Consider the following 25,840-nt stretch of genomic DNA (forward strand, 5'->3'; position numbering starts at 1 on the left):
GCTGGATGCATATACACGGTATGTGATGCTCCCACTCTGCTTACGTTCGGTTAGAATCAAGAACATTGTCTCAGACAGCCACAACCTTCCAGCCCTAGGCAGAATAGGCGACCCAGATGATATCATCGCCTCTGTATTAGTGCAAGATAGCAAAGTAAGCTTTGATGCGTTCTGCTTATTATTACTCATCAGCTCCTTGGAAGATCCTTCCCGACACGTACTAGTCCATGCCATCTTATCGCCTTTGCACTTCTGATGGCCCGACTCTTCTCACAGAGGAACTTGCAGCTAAGTTGAAGTTGGTGCTAGAGGGCGCCATCGCCCGAGAAGCGGCATAGTGATGCCCCCTGTGGTCGCACCGTCGTCCTCATTACCGGGAGTACCCTCATGTTCGCCCGATGATTGCCGGTCAATCGTGGACAACTAGTACGTATTACTTGCATTTTTCACTGAGCAACAGTACTACATTCATACTTACATCTTCGCATAGCCACGACTCATCAGCCAAAACCCTCATGACTTGCAGTTCGAAAGTGAAAAATGTGCATCCATTTAGAACATGAGTCCAGCTCCAGAGAAGCTATACGATGAGATCACAAAATATACAGCACAGCCAAGAGCAGAGCACGGACACAGAAATCAAAGCAGGTGCGAGTAGTAGATACGGGGAGGATAAATGAAGAGGTAAGGGAAAATATACTGGGTAGATGTCATCAAGACTGTCATAAGATATGATGCATAGAATATGGCTCCTGGGCTATATTTTGTGACGAGGCAATGAGTCTTTACCGGTAGCTGCGTGGCGAGCGAGGTCCGAAGAGACCAGGACTGCCATCGTCAAGTAAAATCAGGTGAGGCCCAATCGACGGCGGCGTAGGCGCCAGTGCAGGGTCTGCTAGTATTCATGGCGTCAATTCACCTTCTTAAATGATGCTATGAAAACTCAATGCAGGTAACCCAGGAGTGCTCAGGCTGCCCCATAGGTGCAGGACCAAGTTCAGGGGGCGGTGGCTGGTCGGGACGTGGCTTGCGAAAGCGGTTCGTGTTGCGGAGTGTGCGCCATGATGGAAAAGGAGGCCCAGGTTCATCAGGAGGCGGGGGAGGCACCTCGAGCGGTAGCGGTGGATCAGGCGCACTAGGGCTAGGCATCGGTGGTCTCCTTAGACTCGTAACCAGTCTGACTATGCGTCAATTTGAGATGGTGAGAATTTATTGACGTAGTCAGACTGGTCGAACTCGGAGTGATTTGGCAGGCGAAGCGAGGAGTTTGAAATTTGACAGATGCCGGTATGCCGCTTTGGGTAACATTACCGCAAACTCTTTCGTTTGTACCGTGAAAAGTACAGTATCCTCTCAAATACGTTAACAGTACATCGCGCTGGAGCACTACATAATATTTGATTAGGATAAACTGCTCAAACTTTCCAGAGCTTGTCGCAGCTCGAAGTACAACGTGTCTCGCAGAAAGTAATGATATGAGGCATCTGAGCTGGAACAATTTCGCGAATCGGACGTTGTGATCCTTGCCAGTGGGAAAGAATATCGAGTCGCGAGAAAGCCTCGAGAACTTGCTGGTGTTGTGTCGTTGAGAGGGCCCTCGTAAATTGAAACTTAACATAGCATACAGTCTGAGCGAGAGCAGACGCATAACTTGTGCTATATGATCGTAACTACCTCCGGCACGACCGGCACCTATCAAATTTCAAACTCCTCGCTCCGCCCTGCCACGCCACTCCGAGATCGACCAGCCTGGCTACACCACTTGTGCAACCGTGGTAGTATTAGGCCAGGCTGGTCACGAGCCTATGGTCTCCTATCAAAGAATATGGGAACGACGCAAGTTAATGGTGAAGACATCTTACTACTCAGGATAAAACTCCCCTCCTGGTCCGTATTTATCTTTCACAGGTATCCAAGTTCACTGAAAGAGACAGATGTTCAGACACACGAACGATGTATTCAAACAACAGTGCACGAGCGCCTGAGAGTGAGGAAATGGCTTACCAATCGAGTGGCGCATAAAAGGCGTATGTCTGAGTGTTTTCGTTACTCTCACCGTCCCCATCTCGCTCCTCTTTTCAGTGGAAGGTTCTCGCATATATGCATTCATCAATTCCTTTCGTGTACATCTCATCTTCGAAATAACCCTGAACCCCCGCGAGGGGCGAGTGGCAAGAGCATTAGTAATTTTGGGATCATTTGGACATTATATCAACCACTCGCTACAGTACTGGCACAAATAACGAACGGCGACTCAAAACCACCACGTTATGACGGACGACGTAGCCCGAGTGCTGTGGCTAAGTTTTATCGTGGTACTACCGTCTGGGTGGTTGTTGAAATGCAATGTAGCAGTTTTTAACAATGCCGCAGACGGTACTACAAACCCAACACCATCCTAGCTTCCCCGGCGAACTCTCACATGCGCTCTAGCCAATCCCTAGTATTTCTGCTCGAATAGTTGCTGGTATCCGCTCGTCCCTCTCAACACTCAGTTGTGGCAGTACTCTAACAATGCCACATCCGAGCACTCCCGGCGGCGACCGTCCTGGGTGAGCAACATATTGCGCTGCCCATATGTGTCTCAAAGAAAAGGTCGATCTCTTGCTCTTCACAGGAAGTTGATCGTGATGTTAGCGGCGTCGCACAGCACTAACACTATTTTGCGGATTATACTATAGCAACCGAGGAAGTATTTTCTGGTCAGACACTTCGCATCTCAATACATCAAGAACTAGAGCGTCGCGAGGACAATGATTTCGGTAACATATGAAGGGAGCCTTGAACCCAGTCCATTTCCAGGTCGTTGCGTGAGAGATCTAGCAAGACGGATAATACGCACATGACCAACCACAAGAGCACTTGAGCAAGAGTGAAAATACGCTCACTGCAGCATTCGTTCAATTGCAAGAATGTCGCCAGCATCGACAAGGACTGAGTGCGGAATTCCTAGTAGTGTGTTGTGTATGATACCAAAGGTCTACATGTAAATAAGAATTACCATGTCAAGAACAAAACATTATAGTAGGAAATACAGTACAATGATGAAGTGGGTCCGATTAGAGTAGCAAGTGATGACTAGAGTCTATATCTCAACAGACAGAAATGGATCACAAAAAAACGACTTAGTGGAGAAGGTCTACGGGAACGATATGAGACAATAGAAAATATCAGCGAGGAGTAAGAGACGTGTCCAGGATCCGGCCTGTACGACAGTGATATTGCGTCGCGATGTCGTTCTGTTAGCCAATGCAGTAGTTGGACTGCGTCACTAATATTAATGTTGACCGCTTGTGTTCTGAATAGGCATACAACACAACCAGCCAACAAAACGAGCACGCCATCCAGTAACGGTGATATGAGGACGTGAGGTTGTTCCCGTTGCCTCAGCGGTACCGGAGACAATGGACGGTGTCGGGGCAGTCGCAATGGGTGGTAGTTGCTGTGACGATGATGGTGTACTCTTTGTTGCCGCGCTGTGTTGCTGCGTGATATGAGTATTGGAAGGTCGAGACGAGCTGGTGGCTAGCTTCTTCCTCGCGTGATGGTTCCTCTGTGGGAAAAAGAGTCAGTGGTTGGTCAGTGGAGAAGATGAACGAGAATGGAAACAAAACGCACAGGCTTTCCCGCTGTGTAAGGGACCTCGACCTCTCGCAACTGGATGTCTGATCCATCCCGTCTGCGTATACGAGATACTAGGTTTCGAGTCCAGCTGAGAGGTCGGGATCGGGATTGAGTGTCGCGCTCAGTTTCCCCATGTGACTTGGAGCGCCAGAATGATGAAAAGGGACTGAGGGTGTGTTGACGTGGTGCCGGAGCGCGGCGGTCATGTAGCTCATGGGATTGGGATAGACGAATGCGCAGCTGACAACATATCGGTCAGAGCATTTGATGATATATGGAGATTGCATACATTGGCCTCTCGCAGTGCATCGTCAAAGAACCCTGGATGTATTCGAGGAGCACCTTTCATATTTGGAACTGGTCGCGGTGTGACATCAACCTGAGGGAGCAGATCCGCCATCAGTGTCATTGAGAATGAAATGTGTTTAAGCCTACAATTTCTGACAGAAGACCAGCTTCTTTGATGATAGCGGAAACATCCCATGTGTAAATGTGGCCGTCGGGGCAGCTAGTGACGAGGAACTTTCCATCTGCAGAAAAGGTCGCAGAGTTCACCCTGTGTTTATGGTGAAGTGGTATTCCTATGGGTTGATTGGTTCCAAAGTTCCACAGTTGTACTGTGTTGTCCCAGAAATTTGATGTGCGTGCGAGGATGCACTCATTGGGAGATATTGAAATGATATAGACGAAGTGTTCGCGCACGTCAATGACAGTCCAGGTGGCTGTGTTGAATTTGGATCCTCCGGCAAAAAGCGTTTTGCCATCTGAGGTCCATTCCAGGCATGAAAAACAACCCTGGAGTGTTTTGAGCAATTCGCCTGTGTTGGCATTCCAGATTTTCAGCTCATCCCCGCCTGTGGCAATCACCTTAGCATCAGGTGAGTAGCAAACCGTGTGCAATTCCCCTGCTTTCATTGGTCCAATGATAGTTTTTCCGCTCTCGACATCCCATACTCTGAATGTTCCATCTTCGGATCCGCTCACTATTCGCCGTCCATCTGAACTCCAGCACGTGTGATGCACCAACTCTGTATGCCCCGTCCACTTTTTGATAACCGTGCCCGTGTCGATGTTCCACAATCTCACTGCGCCATCCCAACTCCCGCTTGCCACGATTTTGCCATCCGGCGATAGTGCTATGGCATGCACTCCTATTTCTTTGTCCTCCCATTCCTCCCCAACCTGCGTGCCCCCCTTCAAGTCCCAGATTTGAAATGACCCATCCAAGGAATAGGTGACGACGCGCTGTCCACCGGGCAAGTGTAGGATGTGTTCGATGCTGGTATCTACTGTGATATTTCGGTAAGGCGTTGTTGCTGAATTCTTGTGCTTCGCAGGAGCTGGATGCCCCACGGTTTTGGTTTCGGGATTCACTTAATGTGTGAGTCACAATTTTAGCTCTTGCCGTCAATTACCGTACAAATCGATCACTTACTCAGAATCCAGATGCTACTCGACTCATACACAGAAAGACAAAAGCTACTACGGAGTGGGCGTTTCGTTTGATGAAGATCCAAGTTAGGAGGTCGTTGTTCAAGTCTTCTATTGGTGCGTCTTTGTTGCTTTCGTTTCACAGCTTCAGCACTGGCTGTGCAGATCAAGCACATAACCATGACAATTCATCCTTCGGCATCACGGTCATATTATCCCGCAAGCTTGCATTCCTGCGTAGTAAGTTCTTGATCTCCAGATTCTCCACTGACCTCTCAGTATTGCGTTTCATAGTCTTGCTCTCAACCAAGTCTCCGGTATATTGTGACTGGTGCAATTCGATTCTTGGTGTGTATCCCCTGGCACTGTTCAAGTGGATCACATTATGCAATCCTTGTCCCCAAATGCCCCACATATGCTTTTAGACATCGTCACCGCGCTAGCCAGATGGCAATCCTGTTCACACCTTTCCAACCTTTTCCCTGATTTCCTGGCTCTAGCTCCCCATAATCCGGGGAAGGTGTCTCCTAACCGTGTGGTGCTTAAGGCATTTTCCCCCTCCGCCACCAAAAGAATCATCTCTCAGACGTCTATCGTCGCATCTGCTGTGGATGACATGATCGTGCTTCGGATATATTCTAGTCCTATGACCGTTGTTCACCCAGGCAGTTGACTCCTCTTAAATTCCATCATTATCAATCACTATAGGAATGTTCAACAAACGATGAACCGCCGGGGCTACGGACAGGACTAGCTTTGCGCTGTCATGTTACCTAAGTCCTATGTCGCAGTTATTGCACAGACATTGTTGTGCATGCTATGTGCGATGCCTTGTTTCGCACGTCCAAGTTGCGCCTGACGGGGCGGGCTTGCGCTGACAAATGCGAACATTAACCCAATGTTCACATATGTCAGTGTAAGGTCGCCGTTATAGGACGTACACAATGTCCTGCATCACATGGTAAGCTATTGTCATACGATATGACAAACTACAATATTTACCTGCAGGTAACCCATTAGAACGTTAAGGATCACGGCACCCTCCACCTCCACCTACCCTCGTTCTAGATCTTCGAATCTTGACTCGATCCGCAGATCAACAACGAGGATAATGAAGCCTGACTGGACCGGCCTTGTTCTGAAGTGAGTAAATATGAACCTTCCAGATCTACCCACTACAGCACAAGGCCGACCTTCGTTGAATTTATATCCTGCAGCACACAGTAAGTCAGTGATTATATTTCACTAACATGATATATAACATTTACCTTCGGAAAACCATAGAGCAACTACATTCTGGGATGCAAGTTTGCGGCCAGCACGAAGTTGATCAAGTTTAAGACACACCGCCCGAGGGACGCCTAAAGCTTGATCACTCCCGCGTCGGCTTGTTATTTGTGGCGATGTCTGAGTACCGGAAGCTTCTTTGAGGGGGCTTGCGATAGTTCCATTTCACAAGCTTCCCCACGGCCAATCATCCTCAACTACTCCCATAAGCCAAATGGTAGGTCGAATAAAGCAAGAGCGGTGTTGAAGGGTTGGAGGTGGATGGGTTCACAAGTTATGCTGGTGGCGACCTTATATACGTATCGCAGGTGTGAATGCATTGTTTTTAATTCATTGTTCGCTGCAATGTTTCGCTACGCCTCAGAGTGAGACATTTGCGCAACTATGTCGTGGCTCAAACACAATAGCGATCATCTACTGACAGCCCAGTAATTCAAGAGGTTTTAGCATCGACAATGAAGCGTCATCGATGATCCTTGTATGATTCAATCACAATATCCATAAGTCGACGATGTTTGGCTGGTTGGAAATCCCTCAACAAGATCTTGACGAGTTTCATATGTCTTTAGCCAAGTGTAGCATCGACTATCATATGATGATGTCAAGGTTCCGAGTCACGTATTTACTTACAGTCTTGAATCAAAATTCAATTGCATCTAGATTTCGTTCTTCGAGTGCGCGTACATGCGCTGGAATCGGAAGTGCGTCAGAGGAACATTAAAGACATATATGGACGTTTGCGCCATGCATTCAATCGATACAATCACCAAATAATAACAAGACTAGAACATCAAGACACCAAGCGACCTCGAACAAATCATATCTAGTCCAATTGCTTGCGAGAGGACTGACTTGCTGTGCTCGTAAGTAGACGATTTAGATGACACGAAAAATATGACAAATCGATAAGTCAGTACTAGAAAACGGGCACGCAATGTTGTTATTTCATAAGGTCTCCGTCACATGCACGGGTGACTTGGCACTTTCTTCTGCTTCACTACGAATCGCTACGTTCACCATGATCGTAATTCCACGGGCAAGTTGGTTGTGTAAGCTACTTAGCCTGTTTTGATGCATCAAAATGACATGCAGTCACTGGGCCTGACTGATGCGGACGAGATTGGCTTGCGTAAAAGTCGCGTCAGGGTCCAACGTAACCCAACTTCAGGGTTCAACATTACCAAAACGAACAGTTACGGACGCCAGACCTGAGCTAACCAATTTTAAAACGCTCGCAAGCATTTTGCGAGCGACTTTTCAACAAATCCGCATTTTGTGCCGAATCTCGTTCAAGCCTCAGGCCTCAATTGTCACCAATACTCCTCTTCAGCAAGATAAGCTACGTAGGCGACACTCACAGTGAACTATAAACATGCGCCATGTATGCTGTGTTCTGCACAAACTGCTGGCATTGTTTCGAACCATGGTGATCAGGCTTTCCAGACAAACTCTACACCCATATTATGTTTTGCAGCGTATAATTGGCATTTTGACTTCCAGATTTATGCATTCAAGTGATACACACGCGAGTAGCAGCACTGGTCGTCATAGGCATCAATGCAGTGACGCTGATACTTCATCAGTAGCCATCCTCCCAAGCCTCTGCCACTCCTCCGAGTCCAGGCACTCAGCAGGCCAGAACTCGGTACACACTCGCGCGGATGACTCGCTTACCGAAGAAGCCGAATCTTACCATGTTTCTGTGTCCATCACCACTTCGTTGCAGGACAACGGTACTTCTCTAATTATCAAGCCGATGACTGCAAGTGATGTTCAACGTTATAGTAAAAATTCATTCTCAAATTTAGGTTTCGAGTATTAACATTCGTTCAAATCTCATCCAGAACTTCATCCCGCAGATCATCGGCAGAGGATAGATACAGGTTTCCAGATCTCACCAGGCCAAAAGGATTTTTCGGTATTGTACGTCAATTCACATACTGTCTAAATGCGCGACATGAATGCCAACTTGCTTCCGGCAGTCCCGACAAGTTCACAGCAGGCGATATCACTTGGAATTGTCAGATTCATCCGCATGGCACTCTGTACTTCTCCAGCGAATTGGTTAGTTTGTCTCCAACATATCTGTTCACTTATTCACTCCCTCAGTTGATGTGGAAAGACGCGGATATGGAGACAACCGAAGTTGAAATTACGGTGTACACAGATGCCGACGTACGCGAGCAGTCGAACTCTGATGCAGTTGCTTCTTGTGTAAGAACGCTCCTTGAGCAAGCGCAACTCGCAGGTCACCTTGAAGGCATCCTCATGGAGCTCACCGTTGATTTATACACAAAGGATAGTGGGGAACTAGAATGCAGGTACTATTTTGTCGCACCTGATCGGCGGATTCTGTTTTGGGAAGACCATTTTGAGGCGAAGCATTTGTTTGGCGGGGTCAAAGGCATTACGAGCGGTCATATCAGTGCGTTTTTTTTTCCTTTTGTTCTAGTGGCACTACACAACCGTTGTATAGAATATGCCATGGAGGCTGAGTATTGGTGAGCTATGCGATTGAGGTAATATTTTCACCAGCCGCAAATAACAGCCCTAAATTATTTGTCCTCAGATCATACGCATTCCTCCCACTTATGAGGTTCAGGATGCACCGGGAGCTGTATCCAAGCGACTGCAAGATAACTACTGAACTTCACCGCGAACTGCAGGCAATGATCCTCCATGCCTATACCGGTGCGTCTCTCGCGACGTTTTAACCATATTTGCTCACAAATTTGTCGAGTAGATACTATCTTTTCAGAAATATCATTAGCTCCTTTTGACACAGATGAGCTCCAGCGAGCTCTGAATATTGTCGATTATTTAAACGGTGATATCTGTTCATACATTGCACTGGGCATGTTTTTTGATTCCAAGTTGAGGCATCGTTAACAAATCTGATTCGACAACAAACGATGAATCTGATTCAACTACAAATGATCAATACATATGGGCGTACGGTGCGGATATTGCTTTCTCAATGCTTTTTCTTCTTACAATAAGCCTCCATAGCTCGCTTAATGCGAATGTTCAGTATGGTGGTCTCATGCACGCTCTCATCCAGATGCAGCTAACTTTTCTTACCAGCTCGAGCTAGGCTTTCTAATTTTTACGGTGAAATAGGAACGAGGCTAGGTACAGATCACATTTGTGACAACGAAAACTCGATGGAAAGAAGACCGATAGTCAAGCTTTTCAACTTCGTCGTCCTTTTTGGCTCTCCGTCCACGCATGTCAAACAAATTGACAGCGTCTGGGTTGACCAATCTGTCAACCGTCCGCGGTGGAAAATGTTCATGAATAGGTTGACGGGCGAGTGGAGTGGACTAGCAATCTATGTAAGTTGCCGAAGCTAAATAGTATTTCCATTGTAAGCATTGAAAATGGACAGTCAACCGTCATGTTAGCTGTGGACATCAGCTTCCTCGCAGTGCCAGTGATCGGTCAACAAACTTCGGCACAAATCGCATTATACATCTCGTCGCTCTGCTCGGTAGCTTCGCTGGTCGTCTCCGCTCTTCTTGCGCAAAGCGGTGGGAATAAAGACAGCATAAACAGAGCAGTACATCTAACGTTCTACTCCCTTATTGCACGACTGACTTAGCTGTTCAAGACGGCATTCATGACGCGCATGACTCAGTCACTTCATGGCAAAGAGAACCTTGCCATCATCTTCAGCTTACCATATGCCCTTGTTATTTGGGGGTGAGTACCTTCAAATTCACACAGCGCTGCGTGGGTGTTTCTCATGGACAAATTAACATTATACAGTATGGTTTTCTTTTTCCTAGCGCTGTCGCTGGTGATTTTCCTATCTGCTGATGTCACAACTTGGTGCACTGTGGGGCCAGCTTGGTTACTCGTAGTCGGGTTTATTGGCTGGCCAGTGTGGGCAGCTAAAACACCACCGATTGGACAGTGGATGTCCTCTTTGTGGATGGGAAGTGAAAACATGACAGCAGTAGAGACTACAAATGAAGCCTAGTGAGAGACATTGTCAATGGCATTGCTACTAGCTCGTCTGCGGGTTCCAAATTGATTTGATTGTAGCTTGCCACTAGCTGCAGTGTGTTCTTGCAGTCTGAAATCGATACTAGCATTTCAAATCTACACTTCAAGCTTTACCAGCTGCTTTTCATCGAGTCCATTGAAATCTATGTCCTTGCAAACCCGGAAAGTCCGGAATTTTTATTTCATTCCTGGGCACCTACCTGGGTTGGCAAGTCGACAATTTGCATTGAACATATGATGCTGACAGTGGCTGCCATCATTGTGTCAACGTCGCACTTGGATTACACGGCGAGCAAATATTAACATTGTATCGGTGATACTCTTACTGCTCCGCTTTATCATGTCCGAGATCTCCATAATGCAATCCGACACCTGAACCGAGCTTGCGATTTCAATAAATCGTGTACATCAACTTGTATAAATAGACAGTTCTGAAACAGTCTCCAAAGACCAGACTCAGAGAATCTGACCGACAATATCCAAGGTCTCTGTAACTTTGTAAGTACTCGAGCAGTCCATCAGCCGAAAGTTGAAGATTGTCATAGTATGCAGAGGACGTGAAAAAACTATGAAGGGAAAAATTGTAGGTATCTATTCCTAGGACGAAGAAATATACCTGTCATCGACCTTGCTTGGCAAGGTGATTTAGTGACTTGACCCATGCGGTTTACATGTGCTCCGAATCACGTGGCGTCTGGTGTAGTAGGGCGTGTTCTGCGACTGCGAGTCACGCGGAGTGGAGCACTGTGCGCAGCTGCAGTGGAAGAGGGTTCAGCTCGAGCAGATACAGGAATCGCGGCAAAGAGTGGGGCTTGAGTATTTGCAGGGATCGCGGGAGGTTTACTACTACTAGTAGCTCGAGCTATATCAATATATCGCGGGCATGGACATTTGCAACCCTCCTTCACAGAGTCGCATCAGGACTGATCATCAACTGTTTAAATGTTTACTTACTGTAGTGCAACGCTTACGTTGACGAAGTTGGCTGCCTTGCATGCATTTTGCGCACTTCGAAGCCGTGCACGCTGTCTTGGGTTTTATGGGTGCCACATACTGCGGCCGCTAAGCGACAACTTGTGTAAGTACATGTCTCTGATATCAATGAGAATTCTTACTTTCAGCCTCATCCGAGAGATCGATAATAAGGAGATCCAAGGAGGTTTGAGACCAAGTTGTCCAACCGTTATCTATAAATTAAAAGTTATGGCGGGTCAATGTCAATCTAAGAACACGTGCTTGCGACACACAGGTAGACTCGTAACCAGTCTTTACTTCACGAGCCTAACACACAGGACGAAATGAGATTTTGGACAGAAACTCTCAGATTCGACGGGTTTCGACTCTCGAGAAGCACCCAGCCACTGAAGTTCGGATAAAAGGACTCGGAAGGAACTCCGCCTGAAATACACGCGGCATAATTACAACCAAGCAGTGCATTCCCCAGCCTGCAGTGGCTCCATGCTAGGTAGTAGGTACACAGACGGAAAAGTTCTGTCAACAGATCTGTGTGATGCATATCCTAGTAATTATAGGTGTGTCTTCTTTCGTTCGTTCACTGTACAGCTTGAGCACTTGCTGTGCAGAATCCAGATAATCAAGCGCCCAGCTATCTTTTCTTCCCAATATTCTGATGTGTTTTTATCTTCACTGGCACCATATGATTGTGCAGCCTTGAGATCTATATACGCCCCTCGCGCTGCATTTACGTTGACAACTCAACAGGTTATCATATCCTCCTTCCCCCCCTAACATTTCTCATCGTTCTCGATGAGTTGCTGGTCTTTTTCTTCTTCATCACCCCACTAGCCAAATTGTAACATGGCTATCCTGTCGTCCAATTATTCATTCCTGTTTCTTCCACATCTACAAACCCATACTCGGAGGAACGTGTCCGTGCAGCATCGAACGAACAAATCGAATACTTTTTTTCCTTCATCACCACTAACGCCTTATCTACCAGTGAAACGTTCACCAGATGATCTGTTGGGACGTGTGCTTTTCAAAGGATGTCTTGTGGATAAAATCGCCGTTTTAGCTTCAACCACCCGACTTCAGCAGTGCAGCAGTGCAGCTTGTCAAACATCCATATTCGAAGTGCCGACATGGCACTGAAGAGAATCCCCCTTCCTTCTTCATGTGCAGAGACCTTCCTGTCAGGGTCTGCACCACAGATCCCCAGGTCACCTATTCCAAGATGCATTCACACGTTGGACTCTTTGGAAGGCACTCTATGCTACCACCACCAAATTTTTTTAATACTATCCTCAGTAGGTGGTACTTGAGAACACCCTCGTTTCAGATGGTCTTTATTGGAGCGACAATGTATCTAAATACGGCTTCTGTATTCATTTTTTGGTACCCGAAGGTGCATCGCCGTGTATAGGCGCTTTCAATCGATGGACTTCTTCCCTGCAAGCTGTTCACGTCGCACGAACCGAAGGGTTAGTAGCGTACACCTCAACCGTTGCGTCTCTGCAAGTACGATAGCACAAAGGATATATTCATTCACAACATAGTGCAGTCCTTCGTCTCCACTGCGAGTTGATGCATTCTGGTGGGCCCAACTCGTCGATAAAGGGGGCCAAGATACTTACGCGCATGCAACATTGATCCGAACCAGTCTCCTTGAAGGAATGAACAATGTACATAATTCTGGCAGCATAATCATTGAGATCTCATCTACATCATCATCAAATTCTTCTCAGCGGTTCGTCTCCGAATACTCCTTCCTCAGGTGAATCACCAATGAATGGCGTCAGGGGTGACAATGGTGGCGAAAGAGCAATGGGCAATATATGGTATTCGGAGTCTGTCATTGACCTGCTGCCCATCGTAGAGTCGAACGCTGGGGTTAGGTAGGTTGACATGTTGTCAAACGGCAATCGAGAAGACACTGGATTGATCCCCAGATTTGAAGGCGTCCAATCTTCATACAGGCTGTGACGCTGTTGCTCCTCGGGAGTCACGGGAGACGACGGGAATCCGAAGTTTGACGACACGCTGAAGCCCGATGGTGGATAAGATAGCAGGGGAGATACTTCCATGCAGCCTTCTCTTTCTCTGTCCGTTTTCTCCTCCCTGGTCAGCAAAGCAGGATCGATCTGATTAATTCGTACTGGGCTCGACAGTTGAAGACGCTGTAGTTCAGGGGGGAGCGAGTCTGAAATGTTTTCGGGCCACAGAGCGGTCAACCTGTACTGGTCATCCTTCGTGCTGTCTTGGTAGGCTTCTGCTAGAGATGGCAAGTCACCTGGCTTTGCATTAGGATGACTGCACAGGCCCGCGAGGTCCAAGCCCAATGGGTCCAAGCCGACGCGAATTTGTTTCAAATGTATGTCACTGAGGTCTTGTAGCGCTGAATCAAGCAAGGGTGGTCGGGGACGCAAGAGCAGCTTAGAGCTTCGCGAGCACAAGGATGGCGAAGGAGTGGACGGGGAGTCAATGGGACGGGCAATATCTCCAGTTTGATCGAGTGGACCTCCGGAAAACTGCCAGCCTGTTTCAGCGGAACCCGACCGACACAGCGAACCTTGGGATTCCTCAACTTCCTCCTCCTTCAGCTCGTGCGAGGATATATTCCCCTGGACTAGTGCAATAAGCTCTGGGTTCCCGCTTCGTTTGAAAGTACACGTCGGACAAGCTTTGACGAACTGCGCAGTAAGCTCTTTTGGGACCCACGAGTAGTGCTGGCGGATAACAGTGCAGGTTTTGTCCCGACCGCCGTGGTTGGACTCTTGATGGCAGTAACAAAAAAGTTCATATAGCTGCTCCTGAACGGCAACCGGTCTGTTCTCATGGAGGATGACGACTGGTGCTTCGTTACCATCGTCTTCTGTGTCGGACGTGCTGAGCGTGAACATCTTGCGAACCCAGAAACGAAACTGTGGTGTCCCGATAGAGCATGCGTCCGGTAGGTGTAGCACATCCCAGATCTTGTCGAACATGCACTGAGATATGAGGGCCTTGTCACGCTTCCGCGGGGACAGTGACTGCAGGTATGCCGTCTCTATGCGTTTGTATTGAGTGTATGTAGGAAATCCAGGTTTGTCCGCCATATCTAAGATTGGTGAGGGAGGGCATTCATTACCGTCATCGGACAGTTCAGGACTGGAAGAATGCACAGTGACAGTAGCTCGCCGCTCGTATGGCTTTGATCCGGAACGAGCACGAGATTTTCGCTTCCGTGAGACAGCAGGCATTACAAAAATGATTGGTGTTGTGGGTTCAAAGAACGTGAAGTAGCTGTGAGGGGATGGTGGTAAAGATGACACAGGTGGTGATAAATAAGCTAGCGGCTGACCATGACGCGACTACTCACGTGATCAGAAATCAACAATTTATTGAATAAGCATCTGTAGTATATACCCAAGGTAAGTATTAAGTAACAGTAGTGAATGTGATGCGGATATGTGCAAGAACCATCAGTAAAATGCGTGTGATGCAAGAATGATATGCAATGAAACAACCCAAGTCCCAATAAGCAATGATCCTGCAAGTCGTGAATGTACGAATGAATAAGTGCTCAACACCCTCCGTTCAATCTGTTCTTAGGTACTGTCTGATTATAACTTGGGGAGCTCCACCCAGTGAGATTAAAGTTAGTATAAGCTTCCTTGTACCTGAGAATATTTAGCAAACTTCGAACGTCTTGGTTGGGATAGGGGCTTACGTTTCGATGTAAGTGGCAGTCGGGAAGTCGGGGGGATCGCACCCAATGTTGTGCGCATTTGAAGGCTGATAGACGCGAATATAGTCAATCGACATGGTCGCAGGTAACTGGAGGTCCCCGAAATCAATTCCTCCGAAATTGAGTGAGAATCCAAGGTTGGCAATGATATACTACATAGCGTGGTCAATATTTTCATGCTCGCTTACGAAAAAAGTTGTTATGATATACCATGGGCTCCTGAGAGACGATACGGGCACCAATCTCGGTCTCAGTATCAGGCCCTAGTCCACTAGAATAGACTGTCCAGACGGCCTCGCCGCCACTGATCCAAGTGATGTATCCAGCGTCAAACCTGGAGATATGTGAGCACAGAGCATAGATTGTGATCTGACTTCTGCAAACCCCGGTTGGTATTCAAACCCGTAGACGCTATAGCAACCCATATCAAACTCATAGCAATCTTGGTCCGTGAGTGAGAGACCACTAGTAGTTTGTTGAAACGCTCCTGCAACGCAACTGTTGGGTACGAATTTGGCATGAAAAATAAGCACGTACCTCCATGGTAAGGATTGAGGATAGTCATGTTTGGATGATAAATCTGCAGATTGTCGGAAGTGTTCAACCATTGGTATCCCGCCTGAGTGTGTCAAGAACAGCCCAATTGGTCATAATCCAGACCTACATTGAAAGGAGCCCATTGTGCTGATTGTGAAACCTTCATGTATTTATGAGTCAACGCTGATTGAAACTTGGAGTAAGCGAACCTTGCCAATCCCACCATCAACTGTCGCCTCGAAGATATCGATCTCCGGTGCAGAACGGCCAACGTAATTGCCATTTGTACGGACTGGACCAGGATGTGATTCACCAGGGCAGGTACAAGCAGACAGTCGTTGACCAGGCAAATATGACTGCAAAAGATGAATGAAGATCCAGAACGGTAATTCGTGCAGAGAACTGACCAAGACGCCACCATTCTCAGGATCGCCGTTCTGTACAGCAGCAAGCGGCTTGGATGTCCCAGGAAAAGTTTGATTTGGCAACGTGCCAACGTCACAACTGTCGTATGAGTATGGCCACTGAAATAGTCTGATTAATACGACCTCTTCGATAGAGGTTCACATACCAATCCTTCTAAACTAGCACCAAAGCCTGCACGACCTTTGGCGATGGTTGGTTTGAATACTCGAAGGGACGAGAGAACAATGCACTAACCTAGATTTCCCATTGTCCAGCTTGATATAAAACAAAAGGATTAATCACGTTCTCATAAAAAAAGACCAGACTCACACAGCAGGCCAAAGACCACTTTGATAGCAGGTGTTCAGCAGAGCGCAATGATCTTACAGCAGCCTACTTACTGGACATTGTTAGATCCCGGCAGGATAACGGAAGCTACAACTCAGTAATCAGTAGATATCGGCAGTAAACAACGCATATGTAGCTCACCTTCAATGAGGCCACCTGTGAAACAGAATTTATTCCTTTGGATATCATTAGTGTCGAAGGTAACATAGAGCCGAACTCGTTACCATGTTTGGACCTACAAGATACTAAATGCCTCAGTATGCCACAACGAGATGATCTTGGCTTACCATGCCTGATCTGTATGTAAGATTGTGGTTTGAGGCAGGATCAGCTTTTTCCAATGTGATTTGCAATGCGCCTCCTTTCGTTGTTACTTGGCTTGGATCGTACCATTCCAAATCATTCTGTCCGCTTTGTTAGTCTCATACAATCTATGCACAAGCCTCCACTGACCGTGCCCCAGTAGTGCAGGTTTGGAGCCTCCCAGTATGGATCGTCTCCCGGATAAAATGACCGTCCATCAACTTGAAACTCGTCAGAGAAAACAAGGTCCCACATGTCGTTTTGGTTCATGTACGATGCCTTCGTGTAGGCTTCCTTCGGAGTGTCCACATCTATGACGCCGCGGTTGCCAGGCATCGATGGAATCTGTCCCGTTGCATTGGTACCACCGAGATTGAATCCGCTCTGAGGAGTTGGCTTCTTCCTGGACAGGTGACTAACGATTGGAAACACTTTACCCGAGAACATCAGCTGCCGAATCCTGCATGCGTCTGATAGTGAGATGCACTAACTTACCGAGGCTATTGGAGGAATGTTAGTACAAGCATATTTGTGCAGTTGCGCAAACTTACAATAACATAAGCATCGATGCGACTAAGAGAAATAGGCATCCCAGGTTTGCAATCCCTCGCGCAGTGAAAATGTGACCTCCCTTGTCACTCTTAAGATCACGCTTTGGGTCTGGAGTGTGAAGGTAATCATCTGGTTCAGGTGTGTCGACGTGCAGAGCGCTCGTGCCCCAGTCTTCGGGATTGAGTTGTAAGGCATACTGAAGACAAATGTCACAAATAGCACAGATTATAGAGACGAGTGTTGGCATACTTTGTCGGCGAGCGAATTCTATCCGCCCGTTTTAATCAACCGAGAACATGGGGTATTACTTCTGAAACTTACTTCATACGTTGAAGGACTGGGAGATCTGCTTGGTCCTGCGAATCCCGTGTCATACTCGCTCACTGTTGGCGACCTGGAGCGACCTTGTGCCCTTGGAGGTAGCAAGCTAGTCGACGAGTCGCCATATTCCTGTCGCAACAGCGGAGAGTTCATGTCGTAACAGTGAAAGAGCCAGCTTTACGCTGCCGTTCAGGTTGCCTCAGGAGTATGTAGAGTAAAGAACGTGATGCGAAAGAACGTGTAGTTAGAAGATTGTCAGCGTGTTGACAAACTGGGCAAATTGCATTGAAATTGTGCCCGACACTTGGGAATCGTAAGGTTTCCGTAAAGTTTTCCATTCCGTAATGCCTGTCAGTTCCGTGTGATTGTGTGAAAAGTGAACGAGGCTCGGGTAGTGGCATATGTACTTAGCACGTTCTGCAGTTGTTCTGCAGTAATGACAGGTGATAAAAGGTATACATGGAGTGACTGCATTTTATTGTGCTTCATCGTGTTGAAGGACTCCATCAGCAAGATCATCCGGCTTGGGATTTCTCGCGGTTACTGCCACCGACAACTTCAAAGTTTGTTGGAGAAAGGACTCCGTAGTAGGTCCTATTGCAGCAACTTTGACGTGATGATATTCTGAAGGTCGGGCACAATCTTCTATGCTCGAATTGGCCGCAGGTAGGGCGAAGTGATTCCGTAGGATTGGCGTCACAAATTCAGCTACTGAAGGGGCGAAGTAGACGATCCATCCCCAGGATAATCCCTCCTCTGTTATAGATTTCAAAGTGCTGCAAATATAAGGCTGCAAAATACTTTCCTTTGACATGTTCCAAGGCAAGCGATAAATCGTGAGGGAACATGGATGAGCCTTGTGTGGCATAGACCTGGAGTGAGTCTAAAGTGACACCAGCTGACTCCAGAATCTTCGGTAATGTGTCGCGATTTTTATCTCCAGTGAGGTAGAGAAGTTTTTTGCTTGTCCCATCCGAGGGAAGATCTTTGAGTATGAATCCTGCAAGGCGTTCCGCAGTCCCCGTCTCTGAGCCACCTCGAATATCTCTGGGTGTATACAGAGGTATCTTCTCAGAAAGATCACGAAGCGCGACCGATGTAGCTTCTCCAACTGTATAGAACGGCACAGACCACCAGTCTGTTTGGTTGTGAGGTCCGATACGATGCATTCAGCCAATAGACCATACCAGATTCGGGCTTGAGAGGCGTGTTGTTATTAGCAATGATCAATGCTTGAGCCGCCTCGGACCATGCCTCGACGGCTCGCTGGCTCGTGACTATAACTCCAGACAGGTTCTGCTTCTCTGGACTGATGCTCAATCTGCGTGCTAGCTCCTCGCAGCCAACTATGACAGTTTCTAGTACCGGAACTGATATTGGATGGTATCTGCGAGACCTGAAAGCATCTTCGTATCGATCTGGGCTGTCTTGATTGGCAGCTCTCAGAAGCAGGACATTCGACATTGACCGTGCCAGTATATGTTGATGTCACGGGTGTTTGTGATGTGTGGGATCTAGGCTGATCACGGGTAAATCACTGGACTGATCGATCAATCATCATCATGAGAAGGAAAGTCACGAGATCAGCATGGAGACTCGAGTCTTCCCAGGCCGCCCCTGCACCACCCCAAATAATTTACGTGACCTTATAGTCTTCAATGATTCAGAATTCCTGGGTAAACTACAATGGCCAATGCAGAACTCTGGTCGTCGCCTGTGGTGCAGGCCCTCTTTGTTCGTTCACCTCCTGCTCCGCTCTCGCCAAAAGTCGTATGGTGTCAGGATCTAACAACTCAGATCAACCAGCTATCAGCTAATCTCAACGTCATAGCTGGTATGTAATCAACTTGTTAAGGTACTTTAGAAGCCTCTGCTTATTGCCGATACGAGTCCTCCACCTGCTCAATGACGATTTCAATGGTTGTCACGAGCTTGTACAAACCCAAGAAGGTAATCCCTATTCTGACCACTTGCACTCGATCGCCCATAGGCGTGAGCCCGACTACTGGAACTCCAAGTGAGCTTATCTGAGATATCCTATGCGCGGCTGACCGGTTTTGCCTCAGGTATTGGATTGAGAGATTCTCTCATGAGCACTTGCCGGAGATATACTCGCCTGGCGGTACCATTACTCAGGCCAAACAGGAAATGGAAAAGTTTGTAGATGCTGTACAAACTGTCGAGACTTCCGGAGAGGGGGTCCCGGACCATGAGAAGAGGCAGTGGGAGGAAATGACGATGCTCGCGAGAATCCTGATTAACTTGGAATAAGAACTTTGACTTTGAAATCGAGACTTGCGATTGTGCGCAGAAGCATCGGTACTGAGGATTGTAGTCTGCCAGCACTCGCCGAAACTGTAATCCTGTAATATCCATTCATGAACCACTGCCAGGCTCTGAAGTATGAGGCTGATATTGCGTGAAAGGCCACCCACAGCCTGAGGTTCAGGATTATCTATATCGTGTTCTCAAAGAGTACGTTGGGTGATGTCATATTTGGTTCGGGAACATCCTGTATGGACTGCTAGTCCTGCTCCCGACCACCGATGATACTAATAATCTTCTCATAGACTGTGAAGACGATACCTCCACTCGCCTGCAGAAATAAAGTTTAAATGGCTTCAACGTTGCATAATGAAAAAAACGCACAACTAATCTGGCCAGTCGCGGCGTTGTACCAGTCCAAAACCGGAAGATACCCTCCTCAGTCAAGATCCTATATCCACAGTGGAAAGAGTTACGGTACTGCTGGCGCGCTGATAGTGACTGCATCCGCGTCTTAATCACGCTGTGATTATGAAAATGATGAGCTCTCATCAGCGCATACAGGGGTAGTGCTCACTCTAGCGGCTGTGTCGCATAGACTGTCACCAGACCAGCTACTGCACCAATGCCAAACGTGATCCCCGGAGGCAACTGCCGGCCTGGTCGCGTAGTTCCCTGAACGAACTGTTTGAGAGTCGTGTATGTCGTAAAACGTACTGCAGAGTTGGCTCCTTGACGCATCATCTAGGATTCACTATTGAGAAATACATATAATATACGCGTCGGAAATACTCACCACAGGAAAGAGCCCTCGATATATGCCGAGTATGCCTTCCTGTTGAATTATAGACATCGTTCCATGAACAAGACCGCGATATTGCGGGTTGGGACGTTTGGCGTCATCGATCATTTTGGTCCTGAAATAAGGGACAAGAAAAAATTAGCATAACAAAGTCAAGATATGCATAGGCATACTTGATAGTCTCTGAAGGGGTGACAGCGATGATGGCCTCCGTCATACCAGCGCCGAGACCAGCTGTTTTCATCATCAGATAAATGCAGTCCCCGACATATAGCCCACATACCAAGTAAACTTCTAGGTGCACTGACATTGCCCTTCAAATATACTCAGCCAATTCCTTCCTCCCAGTGTCCGACAAAGATTACCTCTGCGTCTGCGAGCATACTCTTGAAGTGGTCATAGCTCACGAATCGAACACCAGCCTTAACTGAATTGCCTATCACAAGTGCCGAACAACCCGAATACAGACCCGCTACACCCTTTTCGCGTACAGTCGAGCGGATGATAGTCAAGGGTGACTCTCGCTGATCAAAAGAAGCAACACACCAGTCAGTTTTCATAACGGAAGAAAATAACCACCCACCTGCCCACCAAACTGTGTCCGGGTCTTTACGAACTCGGTGGGGTATGTCACGAATCTATCTTCTGAAGATGAGCAATGAGCAATAGGAATCACTTCACTTACGCCTCTATCGCTCCAGCAGTCGTACCCGCGATGAGAGAGTGGACGGGCTTCTCCTTCTTGGAGTTCATTTTATAGGAATTGAAGGTTCGGACCAAGGGAGGAAAACCAGTTACGATTGATCAAGAATGGTATACACCGTACTTCGGTTCGACTTCGGTTTCCACTGGACAGTCTTAGGCGAACACGCATCAGCATTGAGGTTGCCCCGGCTATTGATAATTTTCTCATCAGCCAGGCACCTTGCCGGCGGCCGCGGAGTTGAAAAAGTCAGTCAATGAATTCAATTGAAGGCCGTTCGATCAGGTTCGAACTTCGAAGTTAAAAGTCATACTTAAGCTTAGACATTGACTGGCTAGAATTTTATATACAACATTAAACAGTTCGGTATCTTCTAAAGCTCGAGGTCAATCTTTATAACAGAAGACACTGGTTTCATGCCTCGCTAATTAGTAGTATTAGCTGTCTATTGATAAACAGTCAAAGACTACTACTAGAAGGAACGGCTGTCTTCATTCTATCGAGGTCTGAATACAGGAAACCAGGCACTAGCACAGAACGTGCATGCAGAGGCAACCGTTCCGTTGCTGTTCAAGTACTTCAGAGCCAATATCACTAGTACCACTATCAAACCAAACTAGTGCTGCCGTGGTCCGGTTCGGTCCGGTTTTTTTCTGGTCCGAACTCGAACCGAACCCGAAAATTTTCAGTGGTGAGCGTGAAAAAAAAATCATTGAAAGACTAGTTTACACATCAAGTAGCTACTCCAATGACATGGCTACATATGACTGTAGCCGCTGATCCAAGAGCTAACTGATTCGATCTATACAAATGGTGAGAATGAAATAAAACACAATAACAACCAATGCTTACCGTCGATGTTAGTGGGTAATGTGAACCTGTGGCGTCTGATCCAGACAAGCAATTTGAAGTAAGCTGCCTTGTAAGGCACGCATCAGTGAGAGTGTTTGCCAGAATTGAAATCATTTTACCTCCGTCGTCAGCGAAGGAAGACATTCAGGACAATGAGAGAGGTACGTGCGGTTTGAGTTGCGCCTCCATTCTCAGATGTTGCTGTCACCTTTTTTTATACACAGAACAGGGAGAAAACACCTGCACGTCTCGAGTGAGAGGTGGCGGGTGAGAGACAGCGGGGTGAGAGACAGTGGGTGAGATACAGCTAGCACGCCGAAGAGAGATAGTATCACGGCCACCGGAAAAAATGCGTTCGACAGCAACAGCTGAGCCCGGAATAGCGAGAATATCACGAGCCAGACGTGAGAGGTCATTGAGGTATGTTGGGAGTGGGCAGCGCACCTTGTTCGTCTCCTCGACAACTTTCTTTCTCCCATTCCTCTTCTCCTTTCTCTTTCCCCCGGTGTCTTCCTTTCTCCTTCACCAAAGTGTCATCCGCATTCGCCTTAGCCACGCCAGCATTTGCTGGCGTGTGCTGGGCGCATGCGCTAGACACTGGTTGTTGCTGGAGTGGGGTAGTGGTTGCAGCAAGTGGTGGTGGTGGTGGCGGCACGGTTGACTCAATCAGTAAATAAAATGAAAACAGATATACAAATAACTACCTTGAGGACAGAGTCTTGAGAGTTGATTGATTAGTACTAATCTTCAAAAAGGCTAAAAGTAGCCTAATTAACCAATAGTGCAACTCCTGAAGACGACACTTTGACGTCGACATAGAGACTGACGTCGTCGTAGTTGAAGTCGAAGTCGAAGTCGAAGTTGACAATGGGTTCGGGGTTCGGAATGGTTCGGGAAGGTCGAACCAGAACTGGACCATTTGGGAAGATCTAGAACCGAGAACCGTTTTCCAGTCCGGTTCTGGCTGGCGCGAGAACCATGGACCGAACCGCGGAGAACCGGACCAAAAGTCCGGTTCGAACCATGGTTCTGGACCGGACCGCGGCAGCACTAAACCAAACCACATATCTTACTAGTATCATAACAACTATCGCTGAGAGAGACTATCAGTCAAACCCCTCAACTCTTCCATTTCATCAGATATCATCTTTGCAAAAGAAACGTCTATCATGCCTGCACGGCGCAGGTTGTCCTCCATTGGATGTTCCACATCATCCAGGACTTCGTTGACATGGGCTGAATGACAACCCAGCCACAAGAGTTGCAGTGCACCTGTACTTGGGATGACAGCTTGATTATCACTGGATACATCAAATGCTCTTGTCATGCATAGAGCCAATGTTATCATGATCACCGATGCAGATATCACAAACAATAGCTAGTGACTCATCGATAAACTGCTATAGCGTAGATATCGTCGAGAACTCACAGGAAGAATGTTGATCTATGGCATGGATCAGCAATGAAGAGAAGTGCAGTGAAGTTCACACTGACATTGAGACGTAGAGATATAATCTGCTCGTTAACATAGGCTGCCCCACTCCCAAATTGAAGTCCTCCATTAGATGTGCCAATTTGGTTCGCTAAGCATGTGACACGGTGAATACAGTGCTTGCGAAAGTCATAGCCTTACTTACCTGTCCAAATGAGTTGTGCAGTCACCTGCGCAATGGCAGCCTCTAGTTTATCTGGGCTCAACATGAAAGTGGACAGGGGATAACCCCCGGATTCAAATACAAAGTACTCGGCAGAAAGATTTAAGCCTATCGATGTCATGATATACCTAGAGATCAAATCTTAGGTGAGGAATTGTAGCATGGCAGCGAAGGGAAGGTTTTAACTCATCCACAGTTGAGGGTATGCTAGGGGAATTCGAAGTGCGAGTGAAAAATAAATACCCGCTGCTGACTGGGTATCCCAAAGCCACACCAATCTTGTGAAAACAGTGGATCATTGGATTTTCATAACTCATGAACTTGAACACACACCCCAGATGTCCACTGGGGCCATTGTGTAATTTCCCACTGCATTGATGGTTGTGACATAGAAATGGGAGTCAGCAGACTGTTAGTTTACATGTCAAGCACAGCTTCTGCGGTCATGGACGAAAGCGAGCATTGCACAAAATAGACTTCAACAACATATTGATTGACAGCGGAAACGTTTGCTGCAATTTTTTTGTTGACATAGCGGATTTACAAAGAAGCACAACTCACTAGGATCAAGAATTTCCCATGTTACCGGCACGGCAACCTCTCGTTGTACAGAAGACTTGATGTTTAATAACGTAGAAACCATAAGGACGACACCAGGGCTAGGAGCCTGAGAAAAGGTGTACTAGTGTAAAACAGCTGTCAGTCAGATTCCACAGCACCCGCGAACTGTCTTGAAGAATTTTACATTGACACTTGGAGACATCCAGCCCCATCCAAGCACTTGTACTTGGTCTGACCCTGTAAACATTCCTAAATAACGATGAAACCTCATTTGGAGCTATGATGACATACAGGGGTAGCTTGCCACGCTGGTGGAAAGAAGAAGTCCTTGTGTGATTGAGGAATTTACACTGATCATGCCACCACCCATAGAGTATGTGATATTAGGAAGTAATCCACAAGACAAGCTTATCGTCATTGCACTCACAGTTGCGTTTGCTGCGATAGAGTTTGTTTGTGGGGTGTCATAGATTGTATTGTTGGATAATCCTACAGAGACCAGTCCCGGCAATTTACTGACAACTGGCAAAGATGCACTGATGGATACCCAGTCAAAATAATTAATATTGATATTCGTCCAATCATTTGGCCATCCTCGTATTGTTGGCACCAAAGTTGCCATGGAAGTATTGAATGTTTGAAATTGCAGCAGAGTGGAAGAGGTGATATGCAGCACAGAAATGCTTGCAAGGTAGGCAGTCACGGCAGAAATCGCCCACCATGAAGTAGGGATTTCAATTTGTCCCCAGATACTACTGAGTGCAGAGCCAAGGCCCGCCCATGCACCACATATATCGTGAATGGTAGTCAATTTCTGACGGCGTACTAGCATCCTTGACATCGCAAGCCGTTGGGTGAGGAAGAGTAGAATAGCCATATAGATCTAGATGAAGTCCTTTGATTGGTATACCTATTTGCAGGTAAAGGAGGTCACCTACCGTGTAAAATGCTTGCAGTGAAGCACTCAGTACCACAGGCCAAAAATCGGTGTTCATTTGTGTGAATGGGAGGGTCACGCGATGTTCCCAATGAAAGATATAAAAGATAACAAGGACGACATGTATCAGGACCAGTATGGCATGCAATATGTAACATGTGCCAGCGGAGGATGATTCATTGTGTGTATTTCCTGGAAGCTTTTTCAAGTGAGACTTCCAGGACACTGGAGGAGATATAACTGTTGGCATGCAACACCGATTAACGCAACAACATACCGAACCAAGTCATTGGCGACTGAATAGAAGGATGGTTGGCTGACATGAACCACCTGGCGAAGGGATCCAGTAACCGTGACGTTACCAGGGAGGAAGACAGAGGTGGTACATACTATTAGTAGTATGAATGAACAAGTCGACATTTATATATCTAAAAAGAACGTGCCTGGCATCGCATTTTGACAACGACATGGGAACTACTGATTGGGAGAAGAACTTAGCAGTGAGTACTATGTCAGGGGCGGCCGATATGTAAAAGTGACCTGTTCAAACTAGGCAATGGCA

The 25,840-nt window shown here is 47.1% G+C and overlaps 10 protein-coding genes across 10 annotated transcripts; 4 read left to right on the forward strand and 6 right to left on the reverse strand.

The window, feature by feature from the left end:
• Positions 1–288: 288 nt before the first annotated feature.
• Positions 289–1,271, reverse strand: F5147DRAFT_759499 (uncharacterized protein; the record flags this gene model as incomplete). Its single annotated transcript, XM_041440448.1, has 3 exons — positions 958–1,271; positions 479–580; positions 289–423 (listed from the first exon to the last, which is right to left on the reverse strand). The coding sequence occupies exons 1-3, from the start codon at positions 1,147–1,149 to the stop codon at positions 289–291; spliced, it is 429 nt and encodes a 142-aa protein (XP_041295358.1). The 5' UTR covers positions 1,150–1,271.
• Positions 1,272–1,626: 355 nt separating this feature from the next.
• On the forward strand, positions 1,627–2,544 carry F5147DRAFT_71844 (uncharacterized protein). Its single transcript, XM_041438710.1, has one exon. It carries the CDS (start codon positions 1,661–1,663, stop codon positions 2,360–2,362), a length of 702 nt encoding a protein of 233 aa, XP_041295359.1. The 5' UTR covers positions 1,627–1,660; the 3' UTR covers positions 2,363–2,544.
• Positions 2,545–5,075: 2,531 nt separating this feature from the next.
• Positions 5,076–5,567, forward strand: F5147DRAFT_683435 (uncharacterized protein). The gene is made up of 2 exons (XM_041436546.1): positions 5,076–5,295; positions 5,350–5,567. The coding sequence occupies exons 1-2, from the start codon at positions 5,130–5,132 to the stop codon at positions 5,478–5,480; spliced, it is 297 nt and encodes a 98-aa protein (XP_041295360.1). The 5' UTR covers positions 5,076–5,129; the 3' UTR covers positions 5,481–5,567.
• A 1,956-nt stretch (positions 5,568–7,523) lies between these two features.
• F5147DRAFT_683437 (uncharacterized protein) lies at positions 7,524–10,394 on the forward strand. The gene is made up of 13 exons (XM_041436547.1): positions 7,524–8,126; positions 8,187–8,265; positions 8,325–8,406; positions 8,452–8,767; positions 8,819–8,843; positions 8,945–9,033; positions 9,086–9,169; positions 9,222–9,299; positions 9,352–9,372; positions 9,427–9,677; positions 9,731–9,901; positions 9,953–10,044; positions 10,111–10,394. The coding sequence occupies exons 1-13, from the start codon at positions 7,715–7,717 to the stop codon at positions 10,322–10,324; spliced, it is 1,914 nt and encodes a 637-aa protein (XP_041295361.1). The 5' UTR covers positions 7,524–7,714; the 3' UTR covers positions 10,325–10,394.
• A 2,552-nt stretch (positions 10,395–12,946) lies between these two features.
• Positions 12,947–14,549, reverse strand: F5147DRAFT_835321 (uncharacterized protein; the record flags this gene model as incomplete). The annotated part of the gene is made up of 1 exon (XM_041443959.1): positions 12,947–14,549. The coding sequence occupies one exon, from the start codon at positions 14,547–14,549 to the stop codon at positions 13,041–13,043; it is 1,509 nt and encodes a 502-aa protein (XP_041295362.1). The 3' UTR covers positions 12,947–13,040.
• Positions 14,550–14,668: 119 nt separating this feature from the next.
• F5147DRAFT_71973 (glycoside hydrolase family 16 protein) lies at positions 14,669–17,797 on the reverse strand. Its single transcript, XM_041438774.1, has 20 exons — positions 17,504–17,797; positions 17,432–17,449; positions 17,182–17,378; positions 17,126–17,130; positions 16,781–17,061; positions 16,615–16,731; positions 16,552–16,562; positions 16,469–16,503; positions 16,381–16,414; positions 16,310–16,327; positions 16,235–16,254; positions 16,146–16,180; positions 15,982–16,098; positions 15,784–15,930; positions 15,702–15,734; positions 15,575–15,656; positions 15,422–15,524; positions 15,248–15,371; positions 15,020–15,189; positions 14,669–14,969 (listed from the first exon to the last, which is right to left on the reverse strand). Exons 1-20 carry the CDS (start codon positions 17,654–17,656, stop codon positions 14,873–14,875), a joined length of 1,797 nt encoding a protein of 598 aa, XP_041295363.1. The 5' UTR covers positions 17,657–17,797; the 3' UTR covers positions 14,669–14,872.
• F5147DRAFT_791193 (tetrapyrrole biosynthesis, uroporphyrinogen III synthase) lies at positions 17,756–18,967 on the reverse strand (the record flags this gene model as incomplete). The annotated part of the gene is made up of 3 exons (XM_041443067.1): positions 17,756–18,257; positions 18,316–18,641; positions 18,691–18,967. The coding sequence occupies 3 exons, from the start codon at positions 18,965–18,967 to the stop codon at positions 17,979–17,981; spliced, it is 882 nt and encodes a 293-aa protein (XP_041295364.1). The 3' UTR covers positions 17,756–17,978.
• A 127-nt stretch (positions 18,968–19,094) lies between these two features.
• Positions 19,095–20,099, forward strand: F5147DRAFT_71992 (uncharacterized protein). Its single transcript, XM_041438793.1, has 3 exons — positions 19,095–19,337; positions 19,394–19,520; positions 19,570–20,099. The coding sequence occupies exons 1-3, from the start codon at positions 19,190–19,192 to the stop codon at positions 19,772–19,774; spliced, it is 480 nt and encodes a 159-aa protein (XP_041295365.1). The 5' UTR covers positions 19,095–19,189; the 3' UTR covers positions 19,775–20,099.
• Positions 20,028–21,323, reverse strand: F5147DRAFT_572171 (mitochondrial carrier domain-containing protein; the record flags this gene model as incomplete). The annotated part of the gene is made up of 9 exons (XM_041431068.1): positions 20,028–20,099; positions 20,153–20,291; positions 20,346–20,512; positions 20,565–20,685; positions 20,744–20,804; positions 20,854–20,884; positions 20,936–21,094; positions 21,154–21,208; positions 21,256–21,323. The coding sequence occupies 9 exons, from the start codon at positions 21,321–21,323 to the stop codon at positions 20,028–20,030; spliced, it is 873 nt and encodes a 290-aa protein (XP_041295366.1).
• A 3,295-nt stretch (positions 21,324–24,618) lies between these two features.
• F5147DRAFT_572315 (uncharacterized protein) lies at positions 24,619–25,528 on the reverse strand (the record flags this gene model as incomplete). Its single annotated transcript, XM_041431079.1, has 2 exons — positions 24,619–25,224; positions 25,280–25,528. The coding sequence occupies 2 exons, from the start codon at positions 25,526–25,528 to the stop codon at positions 24,619–24,621; spliced, it is 855 nt and encodes a 284-aa protein (XP_041295367.1).
• Between the last annotated feature and the right edge of the window lie 312 nt (positions 25,529–25,840).

The sequence above is a fragment of the Suillus discolor genome, assembly GCF_016758755.1.
Source record: "Suillus discolor strain FC423 chromosome Unknown F5147scaffold_14, whole genome shotgun sequence".
NCBI classification, from domain to species: domain Eukaryota; kingdom Fungi; phylum Basidiomycota; class Agaricomycetes; order Boletales; family Suillaceae; genus Suillus; species Suillus discolor.